Source organism: Sylvia atricapilla, chromosome 2 (genome assembly GCF_009819655.1).
Source record: "Sylvia atricapilla isolate bSylAtr1 chromosome 2, bSylAtr1.pri, whole genome shotgun sequence".
Lineage (NCBI taxonomy): Eukaryota > Metazoa > Chordata > Aves > Passeriformes > Sylviidae > Sylvia > Sylvia atricapilla.
The window spans coordinates 82895566-82914532 of record NC_089141.1 but is presented as its reverse complement, the minus strand read 5'-3'; the positions used below and the strand labels follow the sequence as shown (position 1 = coordinate 82914532).

The window sequence follows — 18967 nt, the reverse complement described above, 5'->3', positions numbered from 1 at the left end:
CTGGGACCAGAAATTGCAAAATAAACTCTCAGGAGACTCAGCATTTACCCTATTGTGTACTGTAAGTTACTGAAATTTACAGTCCCTCTGGGAATCTGGAGAGAACTGTAATAGAGCATGACTGCTCAGAAGCTTTAGCAAGAATGTTTTAGCTAAGCTAAAGTAAAGCTAACCAAAATAAATTTCATGTGCTTGAAATAACATACCTGGGTAAGAGATGAAGGCATTGAGATACACAGACACATCACAGAAAGATCAGTGTAACCAATACATGCATCTCAAAAGGTGAGAAAAGGACATGAAGGATATTTGGACTGGTGTACTACACAGGACATCAGCTAGTTTCCATTAGCAGCATCCTGGGAGAACATGAGATTTAAATACTGAGGGTGGGGGGAGGCAATAACCAGAGAAGCAACAGTCCTGAGGTGCTTGGAAAGTAAATGACAAACCAAAATGTTGATACATGTTTTCAGAGAAGTGGAAGGCCAAATTCAGTGGATGCAATATGAATGTATTTACCAATGCATCATAACACATTTGCTGATGTTTAAATGAAAGATGTGTGGTGCTTTCACTAATTTGAGTGTTACTATAAATATGCCCAAATCAACAATGTGTTCTGTTAATCTGAAATTTCATTCCATCAGATAATTTTTGTTGAGCTGTTATTATGATCAGGGAGATTACATCTTAGGCATGACTTTTTCAGGAACTGTTATTTTCTATAAGCATGAGACAGAAATATGTTTTAACATTTGTGTTTGGTTGCCAAGTCTTGCATGCTTTGCCAATAAGGCACAAACAAATCCTAAAGAGCTAAAACCAGAAATCTAGCAAAATATTACAAAAAACAGAAATTCTTTTGGTGCTTTACTTTACAGAGTTATAAATATTATTGTTTGTGAATTTTAGTGTGTGTGCAAATGACTATAAAGGTGTGCAAATGACAAAAAATCTACATAAAGAATGATAGTAACCACATTAATAACCAGATAACACTAATTTTTTGTAAATAGACTGAACCCCCCCAATTAGAAGCAATTAGCCATAAATCACTGATTTTGATTTTTCAATGTTAGTTCACATGTTAAGCTACATTGTCATGTGAAGCAGAGATATTAGTCCCTCATAAAAAAAGTTTGTATAGGCCTTTTCAACAGCAACAAACATATTCCACATATCATTTAAAAGCTCACTCTGCTTAATTTGAGTTTAAATTACATTTTATATTTAGTTTTGAATTTAGGCCCCAAATTATTTTATTCTAGGAAATCGCAGTACTCGAGAAAAACTGTATTTTCAGATTGGAGTGTTCTACTGTTTTACCTTTTGTTATTAATTCCTGATATATTCTGAGAAGATCTATATAATAATCTTGTATGGAAGTCTAATTCATATTCTGTTTTCATTAATGTTGTGTTGATTGAGAACAGTATATTTCTTTAGTAAAGCCATGGGCTTTGCTGATGCAGCTTCTCTGAAGCTTGTAATGGGTTTCATGGCAATTCAGAAAAACACTGTTAATAGCTGAATTTTCATTTTCATGGGTCTGAAAATGTACAGTTCAGGCTAGCAACAAAATATATGGACTATGTAAGCTAAATATCTAGCTACAATGATTTCTGTAATTGAAATTGGGTAGAAAATGTCTGTATGGGGGGCAGTGTGGATAGATATTAGAGTGTTTCTAACCAAGATGTTGGACACTGAAATATAGATGGATGCCAATATTCCTGAGGATGCCATAACTATTTCATTTAGGAGCTACTTTCAAGTTGTGAATATGAATTTTTCCATCTATTCATTATTATTATTATTAATTACTATTTTACAAAGTTTTCCTATCCATCTTTATGAATGCTGCTAATAGATATACCTCCTTTAAATCCAGTCATAATTAATATACACATACTGATTATTGAGTAGCACTTGGAAGATAAGAATTTTAAATGTTTAGAATTATCCTTAAATATCAGACCCATGTGAGAAACACAAAATGAGTTCTCAGTCTTCAAAACTCCATTCATATCAAGTGTTCAAATAAAAGGATTAGATAGATTACTTGTCAATGAGAGGAAGAAGCCTGTAATTAAATTATGTTCTCTCTATTCATCCCCACCTGCATGGACTAAATAGCTTTATGGGTGTACTTTCTTTCATTTCCTGATCTATATAAGGCTGTGTACTTTACTTGAGCTCTGAGTCTTCACCAGAATCTCTGCTTGTTCATTATATAGTTTCAGATGAGCCAAAACACATTTTCTCAGCACTTTGTTTAGCAAAGCGAGGCATGAAGTAAACAATGTTATCTTTCTCATCAGGATAGCCTTAAAGGAAATCTTAGTAGTCCTACATGGAGAATACAGTTAACTATTGTAATTAAAGGGTAAAGGCAGAATTATTTTAGCTTGTAATATGCAGTATAGTTGCAGCTGACACTGAACATTTATGGGTTAATCCAAACCACACATACTGGTGATAAAGAACTTTGATGGAATTTACTTCATTTAACTTGCACAGCTATTTTGCTCCTACTTTTGTGGTGGCCTACATAATCATTAAGAAAAAATATATACTTTAAAGGCCTTTAGAGAATGGTGTTCAGCTCCTGCTGGGGCGTTTGAAATCAGCTGAGCAGAATCTTTTGGTGGCAGTGCAGTCCATGCCAGTCACAGGAAATTTAAGTACTTGCTTTAGAAGTTCATTGTTACCAAACATCTTCAATAAAAGTGTGGTTTAAATAAATGGTAAAGGAAAATTGTGTTCTGGCTATAGAGAATGTGAGCAGATCAAAGAATTAAAGATTTGACAGATATTTCTTTTATAAACAGAGGTTCGTGTTCTACTTTGACTATTTTATAGCTCTGACTTCTAAATTGTCCCAAGCCCTGATAGATTTGGTTTTAAAATCTCATGCTAGGAGCTTTGGCTTTCTCTGGTTTATAAAAATATTATTCATCTGCTTTATTTTAATAATGCTGTCTTCCTCTTTTACATAAGGCTGAATTAAGAGCCAACTGCTGTGCAGAAAATCGCAAGTGAATGACATCACCTCTATCTGCCTGAGATGCTACTTCAGTATGCAGTCACTCAGACTTTGCACATCTCAGTAAAAATTCTGGGAAGTCCCTCAAAATTTTCACATCCAGAAAAAAATTCATGTTGAAATAGACATGAGAAAAATCTTGCACACAGCTGGAGGTTCTTCAATAGTCAGTTATAAACTAAAAACAAATATTTTTTTCTCTTCTCACTTGAGCTCCTGCAGTCAGCCAAGCACAATATTTAGCAGCTAGAATATTCCTTTTGAGCTGTTTGTTTTCCATTACAGAACTCAATGTACATATTTAGCAGTACAATAATGAGTCTGATCTCCAAGCAGTAGTACATAGTTCTTGAATTCTGAGCATTGTTCAGTCGTTGTTGTAAGGCATGTGTAAAAGAAGGGAGATTAAGATGAGATTGAAATGATGAGATGAGATGAGATGAGATGAGATGAGATGAGATGAGATGAGATATGAGACTACCATCTCTTTGAATCTCACCCTAAATCTTACGGATCACAGCAGGTGCCCAGGTGAAGCCTCCCATCTGCATGCAGAGCTGGCCATGGTGTGTAAGATCTAGGGCAGGACAAAGCAGCAGCACAGGATTCCAGCAGATTATCAAAGGCCACCTCTTTGCCATACATTTCTGAAAATGTCCTTTTACTGAGAATCACCGTCTGCAGTCTTGAAGCCAATAAAAGTGTGAGACTTGGAATACGTTATCAAGAGTTTTCTGAACCACATTATAAATAAAGTCCTTTCTTTGTCTGTAAAGATGTACATTCGTGAAACAACAACAGTTTATTATCCAATAGTTCTATGTTAGCTATGAAAAACAAGTACAGGGAGCTAGAAACTGAAATTCTGTCTCTTACTTGCTTATTTGTTTATAAGTAGAGGATTTCTAAATACATGGAGAATAGAACAAGTACATATTCCAGAATTATTCAGATCCAAAGACAACTTGAGCTAGGAAAACTGCTTTCTGGACTTTCATTCTTCAGTTGTGTGGTATTGCAGAAAACTGAGGACAAAATCTTCACATTTTTCTATTCATAAAAGAACAGAAAGTTGAGGTGAAGTATCCATTCCATGAAAAGCATGATAAAGGCTGCACATGACTAAGCAAACTTTCTCTATCCTCAGTACTCTGATCTGTGCCAGAATTCTAGCCTTGGAATAGATACAATTTATATCCAACAGGCTAGATGGAAGATCAACCCATTTACACTTAGTGATGTCAGGCATGGGTATGAAATATGGCTAAATCAGAAGAATCTGAACATTTAGCAGGTGTTTTCATTACCAGTGAAGTAATTTGTGAAAGAAACTGCTGGCCAGAACAAGGCAAGCAATTGTTGCACATGAGGCTTCTGAAAATTGCCTTCCAAGTGAAACTGTTAGCAAGCAGTAAAAATAAGTATATGGATAAAAATGCATAGAAAAACATCAATGCAGGTTATAAGACAAGACTGTTTTTTCAGTTTTAATTTTGGTAGTTTTTTTCCCACCAAAGAAAAGCTGAAGGTACTTTCAAAACAATAGAAAAGTGGAATTATAGGGACAATATATGATAACACCAACCATTTTCCAAATCACTCATGGTACCACTTGTAAATCCGTCAAAATGGAAATTGTTTGGTGAGCATTAGGATAGAGCACAAAGGTATGATGATGCAACAGGATGGCCTTAGTTTCTTAAGGTAATTTCAAACTATGTATCGTTTAGGATCTGCTACTTGGAACTGGGAGTTTTTACTGCTAGGGCTGTGTGTGACAAAATCTTAGCACTCTCATGTGAGATACATCTATTAGATTTTAGAAGATTGTGAGTACCTGGAAAAGCCACATCTCCAAATGTCATCAAGAGAAAACCTCTCTCTTTCCAATCCAGTTATGTACATTTTTCTCTGCTTTCTTTCCCCTCTCATTTTTCATGTTTCTGTTTTCTCTGCTTTCTCTGAGCCAAAATTTTAATTTTTCTATAAGTAGCAAGAAATTAATTCCTACAGAAGCTGATTCACAGAAAATGCTTGTTTTGGGGACTGTTTCTGTGAGAGCAACACGTCTCTTTTCCTTCTTTCTATTTTGAAGGCCAAAAAGAAGAATTGATGCCACAAGTTCCTCCCAAAATTTAAGCTACCATGTAGTTTATCAGTAAATCACATCAGCATTCTACACTTCTATCAAATAGACAATTAGGAAAGGGTTAATTAAGCATTACTGTTAATGATCATGACTTCTAGTTCTTTACCAGAATGGTATCACAGTTATATTAAAGCAGTTTTTTAGGTAGAAGAACTATCTTCAATGGGACATGTGCCCTTTAACTTCAGGACAGTATTACATCCATTAATCTGCAGTCATGGTGATGTTGGTTGATTTTTTTTTCATGAGCTAATGTACTGTTAATAAGGTGTCAATTACTGATGCAAGCAAACAGGGCAAATAATAGCATTTCTAATTGCTGTAGTTATCACCTAAGTGCAATTATCTACTGCTGCTGAAATAAATCACTTCAGGATTAAAAGCTGCCTTTACAACATTCACATTTATCTTTTTCTATTATTATTACCATAGCTTCCTTTCCTTTCCTTTCCTTTCCTTTCCTTTCCTTTCTTTTCCTTTCTTTTCTTTTTCCTTTCCTTTCCTTCCTTTCCTTTCCTTTCCTTTCCTTTCCTTTCCTTTCCTTTCCTTTCCTTTCCTTTCCTTTCCTTTCCTTTTCTTTCCTTTCCTTTCCTTTCCTTTCCTTTCCTTTCCTTTCCTTTCCTTCCTTCCTTTCTTTCCTTTCCTTTCCTTTCCTTTCCTTTCCTTTCCTTTTCCTCTTCCTTTCCTTTCCTTTTCCTTTCCTTTCCTTTCCTTTCCTTTCCTTTCCCTTTCCTTTCCTTTCCTTTCCTTTCCTTTTCCTTTCCTTTCCGTTCCTTTCCTTTCCTTTCCTTTCCTTCCTCCTTCCCCTTCCCCGTCGCCCTTCCCCTATCCCTTTCCCTTTCCCTTTCCCTTTCCTTTCCCTTTCCTTTCCTTTCCTTTCCTTTCCTTTCCTTTCCTTTCCTTTCCTTTCCTTTCCTTTCCTTTCCTTTCCTTTCCTTTTCCTTTCCTTTTCCTTTCCTTTTCCTTTCCTTTCCTTTCCTTTCCTTTCCTTTCCTTTCCTTTCCTTTCCCTTTCCTTTCCTTTCCTTTCCTTTCCTTTCCTTTCCTTTCCTTTCCTTTCCTTTCCTTTCCTTTCCTTTCCTTTCCTTCCTTCCCCTTCCCCGTCGCCTTCCCCTATCCCTTTCCCTTTCCCTTTCCCTTTCCCTTTCCCTTTCCCTTTCCCTTTCTTTCCCCTTCATTAGTGGACAGAAAAAAGACAATATGCATTAAATTATGAGTATTGTTTTCCATAGATCTTAAGTAAACTATTAAGTCTCAATTCACTTTCCCTACTTCTGCTTCAGATTTCCCTGAAGGGTCCCTACTGGAGAGACATAATGAGTTGTCTATATACCCTGGGGGGTTTTGTTTGTTTTTTTTTTTTTTTTTTATTTTAAATTAATTTAACTGAAATTTTTCTGCCATTTAGTTGTGGTTATTAAGTTCATACTATCACAAAATCTAAGGTAATACAAATTTTAATAGGAGAACTTCCAGGATTCTCCTACTTCAAAAGCCTCCTGAGAACAAACACCATACAGATACAGGAACAGATCACTGAGAAACCTCTTTCTCCAAACACCGAGAAGTTTGGATTAAAATTCAGTTTGCTTGCCAACAAAGAAGCAATTATAAAGACTGCTAACAAGAAAAAAAGGCCCATGCAGATTTTTTGGAAGCATATGATTTGTCATTCTCAAGATGGTACCAGAGAAAGGTGCATTTGTGGACTTCATTATCCTCTTCTGACCCAGGCTGTGTTGACAGAGGTCTCCAAATTAGCCTGGAGCAGAGTTAACAAGGTAGCATTCAAGGAGGCAAAGTGTTTCTGGCTGGACACTGTAAAAGCTACTCATTCCTTGCCTCTAATTGGAATAGAGCATCCTCCCTCTCCTGACCACCTACCTTCACTGGGAACAGCTGAATCGACAACACTCCCTCCATGCCCATGATGTGAACTCCAGCCACTTACTGATGGCAGCGGCTTGTCTTGCAGATCACATTTCCCACTGGCTTGGAGTCTATAGCTAACATCCAGGGAAAAGCAAAACCCTCCCAGAATCCAGCTACTACTTTCAAAAACATACTCCTGTCACAAGCATCACTGTCAGATACTTAACATAACCAATCCTTTCTTTCGTGCTTCCCCCACATTTTCAGCTTTGCTTTTGCTGCTGCTTTCATTTGCTCCTCATTGAGTGCTCTGAGCACACAAACTTCTAAAAGGCTAGGAAGGAGCCTAATTGCATTATTCCTTCTGCTATAAGCTGGTCTACCTGTGTTACAGGTGAATGGAAAGTGTGGGGAACCAGTAGTGAAATAAATGTATTTCACAGAGTGGGTAAAGTATGTCTGAAAAGATGAAAGGTGTTATTTATTTTTTCTATGCCTCTTTATCTTTTCATGTCTTGGATACTTTTCTGTGGAAAAATTTTTATCTTTTCAAGTGGTCTGTGTCCTTTTTGACATGATGTCTTTTCAGGTATCTTTCCAGCTCTACTCTCTTCCCAAAACAGCCACATTATCACACAAAAGAAAGTGAAGCAAAGATATCAGGCACTGATCTAAGATGCCCAGAGCAACAACAGCATTGGGGAAATCAAGAGGCAGTATGCACAAGGAGGCATCAATGGTCATATCGCAAAAGTTGGAGATTTTTCCATTAGTGTTGATTCCTGTAGCAGACATGCTTCAGGACCACAGGAATTCTCATGGCTAGCTTGTGATTGCATATGCCTCTTATCCAGCCTGGTGATATTTTTGACCTTGACCATTTTTCAGCACTTAGGTGGAGCCTTCTGTACAAATCAGTCTCCCTAAAAAGTGAAGCAGTATGAACATGAAGTTTAAATATTTTTAACCTTCCACTTCTAAATTACATGGTGGTGATGTGAGAAGATCTGGTAACATGAGTCCAATTATTTCAACAATAAAGGGCAAATACAGGAAAATCCAGAGCATCGCGGAGGTTGTCATGACAATTTGCCTTTCTGTTATAATAGCTTCACTTTCAAAATGGCAAAAAGTGGAAAAGCATAATCATTACGTATGTTTGGTGAAAGTAAACACAAGGCATTACATAGATAATGTCTCTTGAGCTCTTAAAGAAGTAATCAATTCTGGTTTTGACCTGATTTTGCAAAGTATCATCTTACAAAAAGCCAGATGATCAGGGTGGTCTCTAAAGTTGTTGGTATGGTGTATAAAAGTTGTAGCACTTCCTAAAAAACAACCTTTGGGCCCGAAAGTAGGAGAATTTAATCAAGTGAAATGAGAGGGAAAACGAAGTTCTTGACACACACTTTGTTTGAGAAGATCCTGAGTTGCAGATTGCCAGAACTCAGATGGCTCTAACACAGAACACACACTTGGTTGTGTTCTTCCCAGGCCATCACCCTTTCCATCTTACTGGTACCTCCTGGAAAGCCTCCAGGACCTCCTGGAGGCTTGCCCTACTGCAGTGTGAATATTTTTATATAATCTAAAGCAACTTGGCAGGGTAAATACACTTGACAAAAATTTGTTCAGTGTGAATGCCTTGAAGCCACAAAGCCAAAAATTTAAATTAATTTACTGTCGTTTTTCATACTGGGAAAGTGAAAAGAGGCTGGAAAACAGAGGTTGCATCTTCTTGTGGAAGTACTGAAGTCTCCAGTCCTGATATTTGCTAAAAGGAAATATTTAAAGAGCTAGTAACAATTAGGCCATGTGCAAGAAATATTGAATATAACCAAAAGAAGAACCATCATGAACAGTTTATTCTGTAAGATAAATGAACTCTAGGAGTGATATACTGTCCAAAGAGATGTGTCACTTCTCCATAAAATTACTATTCTTTTAAATAATTGAAAAATGAAGTCAGTCACCTGGCAGCAGAGCAGAACATAACAGCAGTTATTTAAGAGGTTGAAACAAGTCCCACTGAATCTCTAGTATTTCTGTCTTTTGGTGTAAGTAACCAAATCATTGTACGAGCAGATCTCAGCAGCTGTGGATGAAGGAACTATTGAAATGTCATGATAGGCTCCTGAGGTCAGCTGCTTATAATTTAATGATGGTGAATAATACTGAGAGGAGATACTTTGAAACTGAAACTGACCTTTCTTATTCAAAAATACGGAAAAAATCTTGAAGGATGAGAGTCCATGAACTTGTTCCTGACTACATGTTGTTCTTGTCAGGATAAACAGCTATGCCTTGCTTAATATGACAGCAAGCTTTCAAGCATACTGACAGTGTAATGGATTTGTTTGTTTGTTTGTTTTTTGGGGTTTTTTTTTGTGGGGCGGTCATGGGATGAAAAGAAAGGAAAAGAGAATCAAGGAGAAATTGAAATCAAGTTTAACTGGCACAACTTTTTCAGTGAAATTTGGGGTAAAGATTAAAAATATCATCCTGGATCACTTTAAAATAATGCATTGAAAAAAAAATCCTTTTTACTTGCAAGATATTTGAAACATTTTTACTTACAATGATTATAGTGAAATTTATCCAAGAAAAGGGACTCCATCTTACATTCCCTAATATTCAATCCCCCCCAGTCCAGCGCAACTTGAGGCCATTTCCTAATTTTATTGTTTGTTTACTTGGAGGAGGAAGAAATGTGATCTGAGGGCTCTGTGAAATATGAGCCAGATTCGAGAAGATTTCAGATCATTCAGGGCTATGGCTTGAAGGCTCTGCTAAGCTTTACTGCTTTCACTGTATCGCTGCATCCTCTGACATAATCTGCCAGCCAAAAAAATTAACCTTTAGGTCAATCTCACAGACTTGCCACAGCAGAATTGGCAGTGAAATCTATTTGTCAGCAAGTTCTCACAGAGAACAGTGTTTGTTGCTCAGCTGGGTCCTTCACAGGTTATTTCTTTATTTACATTGATGGGAAATATACAAATGTGACATTTTGAATTAACACATAGTGATGTTTTAGTCATTTTTTTAGATTGGAGCTAAGGGACTTGTGGGTACTTTTCTTGCTGTGTTAGTGAGAGGGGTAAATGAGGCCATGCACACCTTACAGCAGTCCCCCAGCAGGGTGGGACCTTAAACAAGATTAAAAAGATACTCATAGGAGGAAGACGTCAAGGAAATAGCACCATGACCAGAGAGGTTGTTATGCAATGCAAATGTAAAAATGTATCAATTTTCAATGGGGAAAAAGAAATTGCTGATGTGACAATTATATTAACCATCTATTGTTGTTGTTAGGCTTTTAATTTGCCTTGTAATCTACAGCTATTATATTAATGAGATGAATAAAAATTGATTGTATTATGCATTAGAGAACAATCTGATTTTAACTAGCATGGGTGGGCTGTTGTTTTCTAGATGGTTTTATCATTATGGTTTGAACTGGTTGAAGATTTGTTGGACATCGATTGGAAAATGCCATTCTCTAACAAAAAGGAAATTAAAAAATTGGCACAAGAATTAATTATGACCACTGAGGGCTAAACTGATAAAGGCTTTCAGAAGCTATTTCAGCAGTAGATATCAGGTGATGCCTCATTAACAACCCCAGACTTCAGACGAAATATGGTAGCATAATCACATTAAAATTCCCATGCTAATTAAAATTTTGCTGTCTTTTGCACTCTGTTATGTTTCTTTCAGAAGTACAGCAGCAGACCCCCCCCTTAGAATAATTTTAACTTTTGAAACAATGTGTCCTTTCCAATTGTTCATATCTTACACCGAGAGACTCCCCATTTTTTGCATTCTGTTGGTTTGCACAGATTCTCCAGAGCTTATGTTAAGCAGCATACTTCTGTGTCTGGATCTCAGTTAATACAATCAACTTCTGAAGAGATTTGTTTCTGATATAACCAATCATATCTTTTCTATTGTTAAAAAACAATGATCGTGAAAAATCATGGGCTTGCCAGTTTTATTGACTCTATTTTTATGTGTCTTATGACTTTATTTTTGTGTGCCATACAACTCTGGCTGAATGCTGCCACTTAACTCACTGACAAAGCATCGGATCAGAAATTTAGGTGTTCCCAAATAGCATTGAAACAGTGAACTGATAATATTTTGCAGAACACTTTTTATGAAATGCAAAATATTCATATGTATACATATATATTAATTTCTAGATGGCTATCCTAAAGAGGAAATGATTTACAGATGGAGGAAAAATTCAGTGGAGGCTGCTGACCAGAAATCTTGGAGACTCTATCAGTTTGACTTTATGGGTCTCAGAAATACTTCAGAAATTGTGAAGACCTCTGCAGGTAAGAATGATTAGTGCTTTTTCTGGAATTCAAATTATTTAAAATATTTAACCTTGTTTGGCTTTCATTCAAGTGCAGATTGATTTTAATATGTTCTAATGTTCATATGAGAACCTGTTAAGCTCAGACCTCAAAAATATTGAATTTATCTTGATTTTTGATAATCTCTGCTCTTCTAGTGACTTCACAAACTGAAGAATAAATGTTTGCTTGATATGGCTGTTTGTTACAGGCTTGAAGTTACTGTATGATTCTCATTCCTCATTTATTAGGCCACTCCTGCATTGACTCTGTCTTCATCATAAATTAAAGAGAATGATTTTGAGCACAATGGTAGTATAGTGAAATTAGACACTTTCAGTACTTAATCATTCAGACAATGGCTTAATGTTTTTCTTAATATTTCAAAGAGACTCTCTCAGTTGATAAATGCCTTTGCTCGTGACCTTACAAATTGATTGCAATTAAAATCTAATGATGCCTATTCTATTTCTTCAGAAATGTTACTGTTTCTTATAATAACACAGTAATATAGAGAAAAAAAGTTTAAATGGAATACATTATTTGAACTGTATAAATTGTGGTCACATTGTGTCTAAACTTTATATATAACTGCAGTAAGTTCTATGATTGCCATGGTTTGGTAAGTCGTCTCACAGCTACTGAGGAAATCTGCTAGAAGCAACTTTCTGCTTAACAGGTGATGAATTTTTGAAAAAACCTATTTTTTTTAAGGTAAACAAAGCTAAGATATTCTTTTCAAAACACTTTGAATAACGTTAATGATAAAAAAAATATAAATCTGTGAAACTAATGCTGTTCAGTCCTGGCCCACTCACATCAGCAATGAATTTAGAATTGGGTAGCAGCTTTTGTAATGAAAAGTCACTAAAGCTTTAGTGAATATTTTGAGCTGGTGGTTTAGCAGAAAAAAAATGTTGCAAAGAGCACACATGTGGAAGGTGTCTTTTGTTATATACAAAGCCTTTTCATTTGCAAGTTACTCAGGAATGCAAATTTCCCATAAATTAAATCAGGTACAAAACACTATATCATTAAAGTATCTATGTATGTGGTTTAACCCCAGCTGGAAGCTTAACCACATGCAGCTGCTCACTCACTTTCCCTGGTGGGATGGGGGAGAGAATTGGAAGAATAAAAGCAAGGAAACTCCTGGGTTAAGATAAAGATACTTTAATAAGAAAAGAAAAAGCTGTGCACCCAGGCAAAGCAAAACAAGAAATTAATTCACAGCTTCCCATGGGCAGGCAGATGTTCAGCTTTCTCCAAGAAAACGAGGAGGTTTGAACTAGATTATCTTCAAGGTCCCCTTCCAGCACAAACCATTCTATGATTCCATGAAAAAGAATTACCAAGTTATTATTAATCTAACAACAGTGTCTTGATAAACAACTCTATTTAATTCTGCCAGGAAAAAAACATATTTATAGAGGTCTTATTTAAATACGTGAATGGATAGTGTGTAACAAAGAAAAGCCTATTTCCTATGTTCTATTTAGCATGTGCCCAGTTCTTATTAAGATGAGTGAGTTGGCACAATATTTTTGTATAATTGCTATTGCTGTTTCTGCTCACCTGTGTTTGTGAGTGCAAAATCCAACAGCAGTGTTGCACTCAAGCTACTGGAACCATGTGATATTTCTGTTCTCCTAGAGGCACCACAGTGACAGAAAGTTGTTGACAAACTGAAGCTTATTCAAATACTGAAAAAAAAATCCCACCAAAATCTCCTGTCAGGAGATTGTGGAAGCTAACTTGGAAGAAACAATACAAAATGTATGTGTTGGTTTGTCACCTGGAGTTATTAGGTTAGAAAAATGAGTTGTGCATTTCGCCAGATATCTAAGAAAGGTGTCAATAAACATGAGAGACCTAGAAAATAAACCCCTAAGTTTGCACATGGACTTGAGTTTCCAGAAAACCAACTATATTTTGTTACTCTATAGTTTAAGGTAATTTCAAAGGCTAGATTTACTGAATGTCAAGAATATTTACTGTTGAGAGTAAATAGAGTGAAAACCAGGGCCAGGACTTGAGAAAAAACAAGTACATTGGAAAACCTTAAATATGCCCCATGCTATAGAATTAGCTGTCCCAAAATACAGAGAAGGGGGCAGGACACAGTGCCTCTGACAAATTTGAGGCAATTCTGTGACTACCTGCTGTGTCTAAATATACGTGTACAAACAGGATAAACATGCCTGTTTACTGAAGTAAAACCCTAGCCAAGAAGTTTGAGAATTAGGGAACCCACAAAGCTGCAGTTCCCTACTGTTTGGACAATCTGTGATAAAGGAAGGTGGCAGCTCCTTCTTATAGGTGTTACATCTCCTTTACAGCCATGCCACGAGGGTCTAAAAGAGATGTCAGGTTCTGACGTGGAAGATCTGTGGTATTTTTACACTCAAGATACCTGGAGAGGCAGAGTGCCTGAGACTGCCCCCTAGGACACTGTGGGTGTAGGACTCACCTTGGATTTTTGCTGCTCCTCAGAGAGAGCAGTTGCTGCTCTCTGCCCTGCTCTGCCTGGGGCCCCTCTGAGCCATGTGGAAGCCCATGATGGCCCCAGCAGCCACCCCGCCTTTGCAGGCTCAGGACAGAAAGGAAGAGCAGCATTGCTCAGGGTGCTGCATGGAGGATCATTCCCACTAATAAGATGGAGTTAGGAGAAGGGAAGCAGGCTGGATATCAACAGCAGCTTTCTAAAAAAAAGATACTAACCATCATCTCTTCCTTCCAAGGGAAATTATGGAAACTACAATTACAGAGGGCATTTAAAAGCAGACTAGGCATCGCATGAGAAAACCTACTGCAGGGACCAGTCCCGCACTAACAAGAGATGGATTCAAAACCCTAACTTCTTATTTGCTTCTGACTTACAGCTTTCAGCTTGTTAATGACACTATTGCTTTTCACTAAATTACATCTATATAATGTGAGAGCTGCTACATTGCTACCTTCCTATGTCCAGCTCGAGGATCTCTTTTTAGCTCCTCTTCAGCCAATGTCTGGGTATAATGAAGAGATGTCACACTGAGCACACAGCAACTTGCTGCTGTTCTTCTTCATTTGCATTAAGTCCTTTCTTGGTAGTCATTTTCATGACAGAATTATTAGATTTGATACTCACCAGTGTTCTGGGTTTTGATTTTTTTCAGTCTTTCCAAGCCTTTTCAGACATTTAAATAACCTTTATGTTAATCTATGACAATTTCAGAGGCGCACAAGTAAGAAGCCAGCTGTCACAGAGTATATTTCAGAAATCTAAGCAATATGAGAAATGTCATCTTTTGCACTGAACCAGCAGTGGCTTAAATTATTGACACAGTGGTGTACTTTGCTCTTTTTTTACAATAATCTGGCAGCCAAATAATGTCTTCATTGCCACCTGGAAGAAGTGTACAGCTTTCTCCTGAGGATTTTTTTTTTCCTTAATTTCATGCTAAGATACAAACACACACACCAAAAAAAAAAAAAAAATACCTACTGCAAATAGTGATTGCATGCAGTAAACAGCAGCAATCACTGTGCTGGTAGCATGGTGATGAACCTTTATCTGGAACCCTAAGAAAGTTCTCACTGTCAGGTGCTATCAAATTAATTCACAAATACTGAAACATTCCCCCGTTGCCATCTGGCAAGATACTCAGATACTGTAGCAAGAACTCCTCTCTTGCTACAATGTCAAATAAGGTTGACTAAGATAATGAACAGAGAGGGAGTACTAAGCCGCCTGTGAAAAGAAAGGACAAAATGCATGTACAGAAAAATTGTGCAGATTTTAAAACTGCAAGTCAGCCAATGGAAAGGTGACCAGGACAACAGGAGAGAGAAGAAAGTCACCTTTAAAAGAACTCTGTGTGTGTTTGTATTAAATTTCAGGTTTCTGAGTCCCAAACATTCCAAATACACTGGAGGGGAATTGTGGGGTGGGGCATAGGAGGGGAGCAAAAACAATGACCAAGAAAACCCCACTACAGAATCATGAAGAGCTCCAAAATTAAAGCTCATGTAGTGAGTTGTAGTGTTGCTTGCACTTTTCTGCTGACATCTCCCTCAGAAAGTCTGTCCATTCTTTTAAAATCACTTTTTTCACACTGTTAGATAAATACAAAGACCCTGTAACTCTTGAATCTTATTTTCACTTCTTTGCATCTTACAAGTGTTGTTTGTGTTCTTCCTCAGATACTTTTAGCCTGATTTTTGCAGTTCAAAGCGCCTTTGCATAAATAAGTTCAAGATAATTCATCAGAAATATAAAACACCAATAAAGGCACCCTATTTAAAAAATTATAGGTGATTATTGCAAATTATATATATAACCAGACAGAAAGCTTAATTTCCTAGATTCTGAATTATCCCAAGCATCAATACTCAAACTCAATAAATAACTATAATGACTGCCATAAGAAGATACACCTTTGTTCACATACCATGGATGGGTGACGATTAGTGGAGTCATCATGCAACTTATAAATCATGCTTTACGTTTCGAAATTGCTGTTTCATAAAGTACTTCAGCTTAAATGGTGTTCTCAGCCCTGTGTCACAGGGCTGCAAATCTGTTGTCACAGATTTAGATAAATCTCTTTTGGGCCATACCAGCAGCAACACAAAGTACATATTCTGTTGCAGAGTATTCAGTAAATGACAAGTACAAAAACACTACAGAACAAAATAAAGCAAACTTGTCTTTCAAGAAAATGCATAGATACATACATGTATGTAATATATACATATATATGGGTACTGGCAGAGGAGGGAAGGGACAGACATGTTTTTCTAGGAATGCCGAATTTCACTAGGAGAGCCTCCATCAAGTCAAATGTGTTCTTGCAGCACAGAACATCAACTGTACCCTGGGCTCCATCAAAAGCAGCATGACCAGCATGTTGAATGAGGTGATTCTGCCCCTTTACTCCACTCTAGTGAGACCCCACATGGAACACTGGGGTCCTCAGCATAGTAAGGACATGGATCTGTAAGAATGAGTCCAGAGGAGGATCATGAAGATGATCAGAGGGCTGGAGCTTCTCTTCTGCAAAGACAGGTTAAGAGAGTTCATCCTGGAGAGGAGAAGGCTCTAGGGGGACCTTCTAGCATCCATACAGTGCCTTAAGGGGGATGATAAGAGAGCTGAAGAGGGACTTTTTACAAAGGCCTGTAGTGACAGAACAAGGGGAGATGGCTTTGAACTGAAAGAGGATAAGTTTGAAAGTCTTTACTGGACAGACACTGGAACAGGTTTTCCAGAGAAGCTGCATATGTTCCACCCCTGGAAGTGTTCAAGGTCAGACATTCAGTCTGAGCAATCTGGTCTAGTGAAAGGTGTTCATGCCCACGGCACAAGACATAACAATAGATGATCTTTAAGGCCCCAGACTGTTCTGTGATTCTGATTCTAAGACTGACATTAGTTGATGCTCCTTGGATTTGTCAGAAGTGAACACACTCCCAGATACTTATCCAGAGGAAATGCTGCTCACGACTTTCTCTTCTATTAGGTGTGCAAAAAAACGCTGACTTGAGAAGCATTTCAAAATGGTCACCTTTTGCTTACTATTTACTGTCAAATGCTCACAGATCACTTAGCTGTGGGCACAGAGAGCCCACAAGAAGTACCCACACAAGGTGAGCCAGATTGATCAGTGCCAGTCCAGGGCTGGGCAGCAGTCATCATCCCGTAGGTCTGTGGTGATAGGGCAGGACCACCACCCTTCCCAGCCATCAGACCCACAAGGAAAAGGCAGGGTCAGCAGCAGGCAGCTGAACTCCTTAGCTGGAGGAAGAGGTTACAAGAGGGGCAGCAAAGAAGGATGAGCAGAGGCTTATTAAAGCTACTGGAGCTTGTTGATGCCCTTATGGTCTTGAAAATGAGTTGAAAGACACACAAAATGACACAATGACTGAACATTTTTGCATTCGTGCATACTTCTTTTAATGATCTGATTCAGTCACATCCTTATGTGCCAGCTAACTCATCAGAAGATATTTATTTAATAAATAGATATTCATAAAACTTAGAAGTTTTAAAGTCGTTGACATTTTTAATGTGCCACTGAGTCCTGATGACACAACAGAAAGCTCTTGTCATCTCTGTTCTCCCAGAGATGTGGGGAGATTCACGAATGTGAATTTGAGGATTTTTTTTCTCAAATGCTAAATTCATTGAGATCAAGAAGACCCTAACTCAGCTTATTGCACAGACTGTCTTTACCCAAATGGCATCTTGAAGCAGACAGGTGAAGACTCAGAAAAATACAATGCACCATTTTAAAATAGTGTCAATGTCCAATTACGTGGCATTGCACGTAATTGAGCAGAGGATCTTTGCCTCTGTCACATGGGTATACATTGTCCTGGTTCCAGACAGGACAGAGTTAATTTTTTGAAGTGGCTATGAGAGGCATGGATGTTATTCTATACCACCTTCATTGGGGGTGGAAGGAAAGGGACTCCAACAACACCGTATAATCCAGAACGTCATAAAGTTTAAGATTACTTTGTGTGTGGCACCAATATACACCTGGATTTCACCTGACTCTCTTATTCTTTGGCTACTTTCAGAGGAACAAAATATTGCTGTAAATCATTTGCCTCAACAGAAATCCTGGAATGAAGGAATATCACAGGACTTACATTGTGATAGTAAATACCAACAGAAATTAGCCTGGTTATAAGAAGATTTAGCAATAATCTTTTGTTGACAGTGTTTTTATCTCTGATACAGTATTGGAATAAACCAAATCCCTTTTTAGCAGAGAAATCAACAGTATTGACTTTTAAAAGATATTCATTTACATGTCAAACAGCAATTGGCCAGTGTGAATATTTTGAAGAATTTGAATTTTTTCTAAGAGAAGCTTTAAATTTTTTTTTAAACCAATTCATATAATAGACTGATAACTTTGCTATAGCCACTAAGATTAGAAATGTAACAAATAAATAAACAGATAATTACTAATAATATTTCTAGGCTATTAAGGCCTTTTCCTATGTTGCTTGCAAGTTTCACAGACATTTACGGGAATAAAAACTTTTATTGACCTGAAAATCCAATACTTGCCCATCTTGTTACAAAACTCTTACATAAAGCTCATAATAAGACATCTTCTGAAGAGAGTGATTTATAACTTCATCAATAGCCTACTGAAGTTAATGGAACTTTTCCCTGCTGCTGGCCTGGGATCAGATCCTGAAACATAGAAGCCTGAAACTGTATATCTAATGTGAATAATCCTTAGTCACTAGAAACTAGAGAAAGAGCCGCTTAATAATATGAGTGGGCTAAGTATAACACGCTCTAAAAACACTGTCCCTCCTATTTTCACAAATAGTACAGCAGCTGACTAGAATAAGAGGAGTAGAGAGAATATTACTCCTCTCCATACTTTTAAGTTCCGCAGAACTGCATATATAAGCTGGTTTCATTCTTATGCTTTGCCTTGCAGAGACAAATGTCTAATGTCCTTTGTATAGGTCCTTACTGCAGCAAATGGTGAGAGATAATAATTAATAAGAAGTCATTTTACTT

The 18967-nt window shown here is 37.3% G+C and overlaps 1 protein-coding gene across 1 annotated transcript in view; it reads left to right on the top strand.

Annotated features, from left to right (window-relative positions):
* Positions 1-18967, top strand: part of GABRG3 (gamma-aminobutyric acid type A receptor subunit gamma3) — a 288690-nt gene that overhangs the window by 230652 nt on the left and 39071 nt on the right. Inside the window, 1 exon segment of the mRNA XM_066313582.1 lies at positions 11275-11412. Coding sequence (XP_066169679.1) covers positions 11275-11412 — 138 coding nt within the window.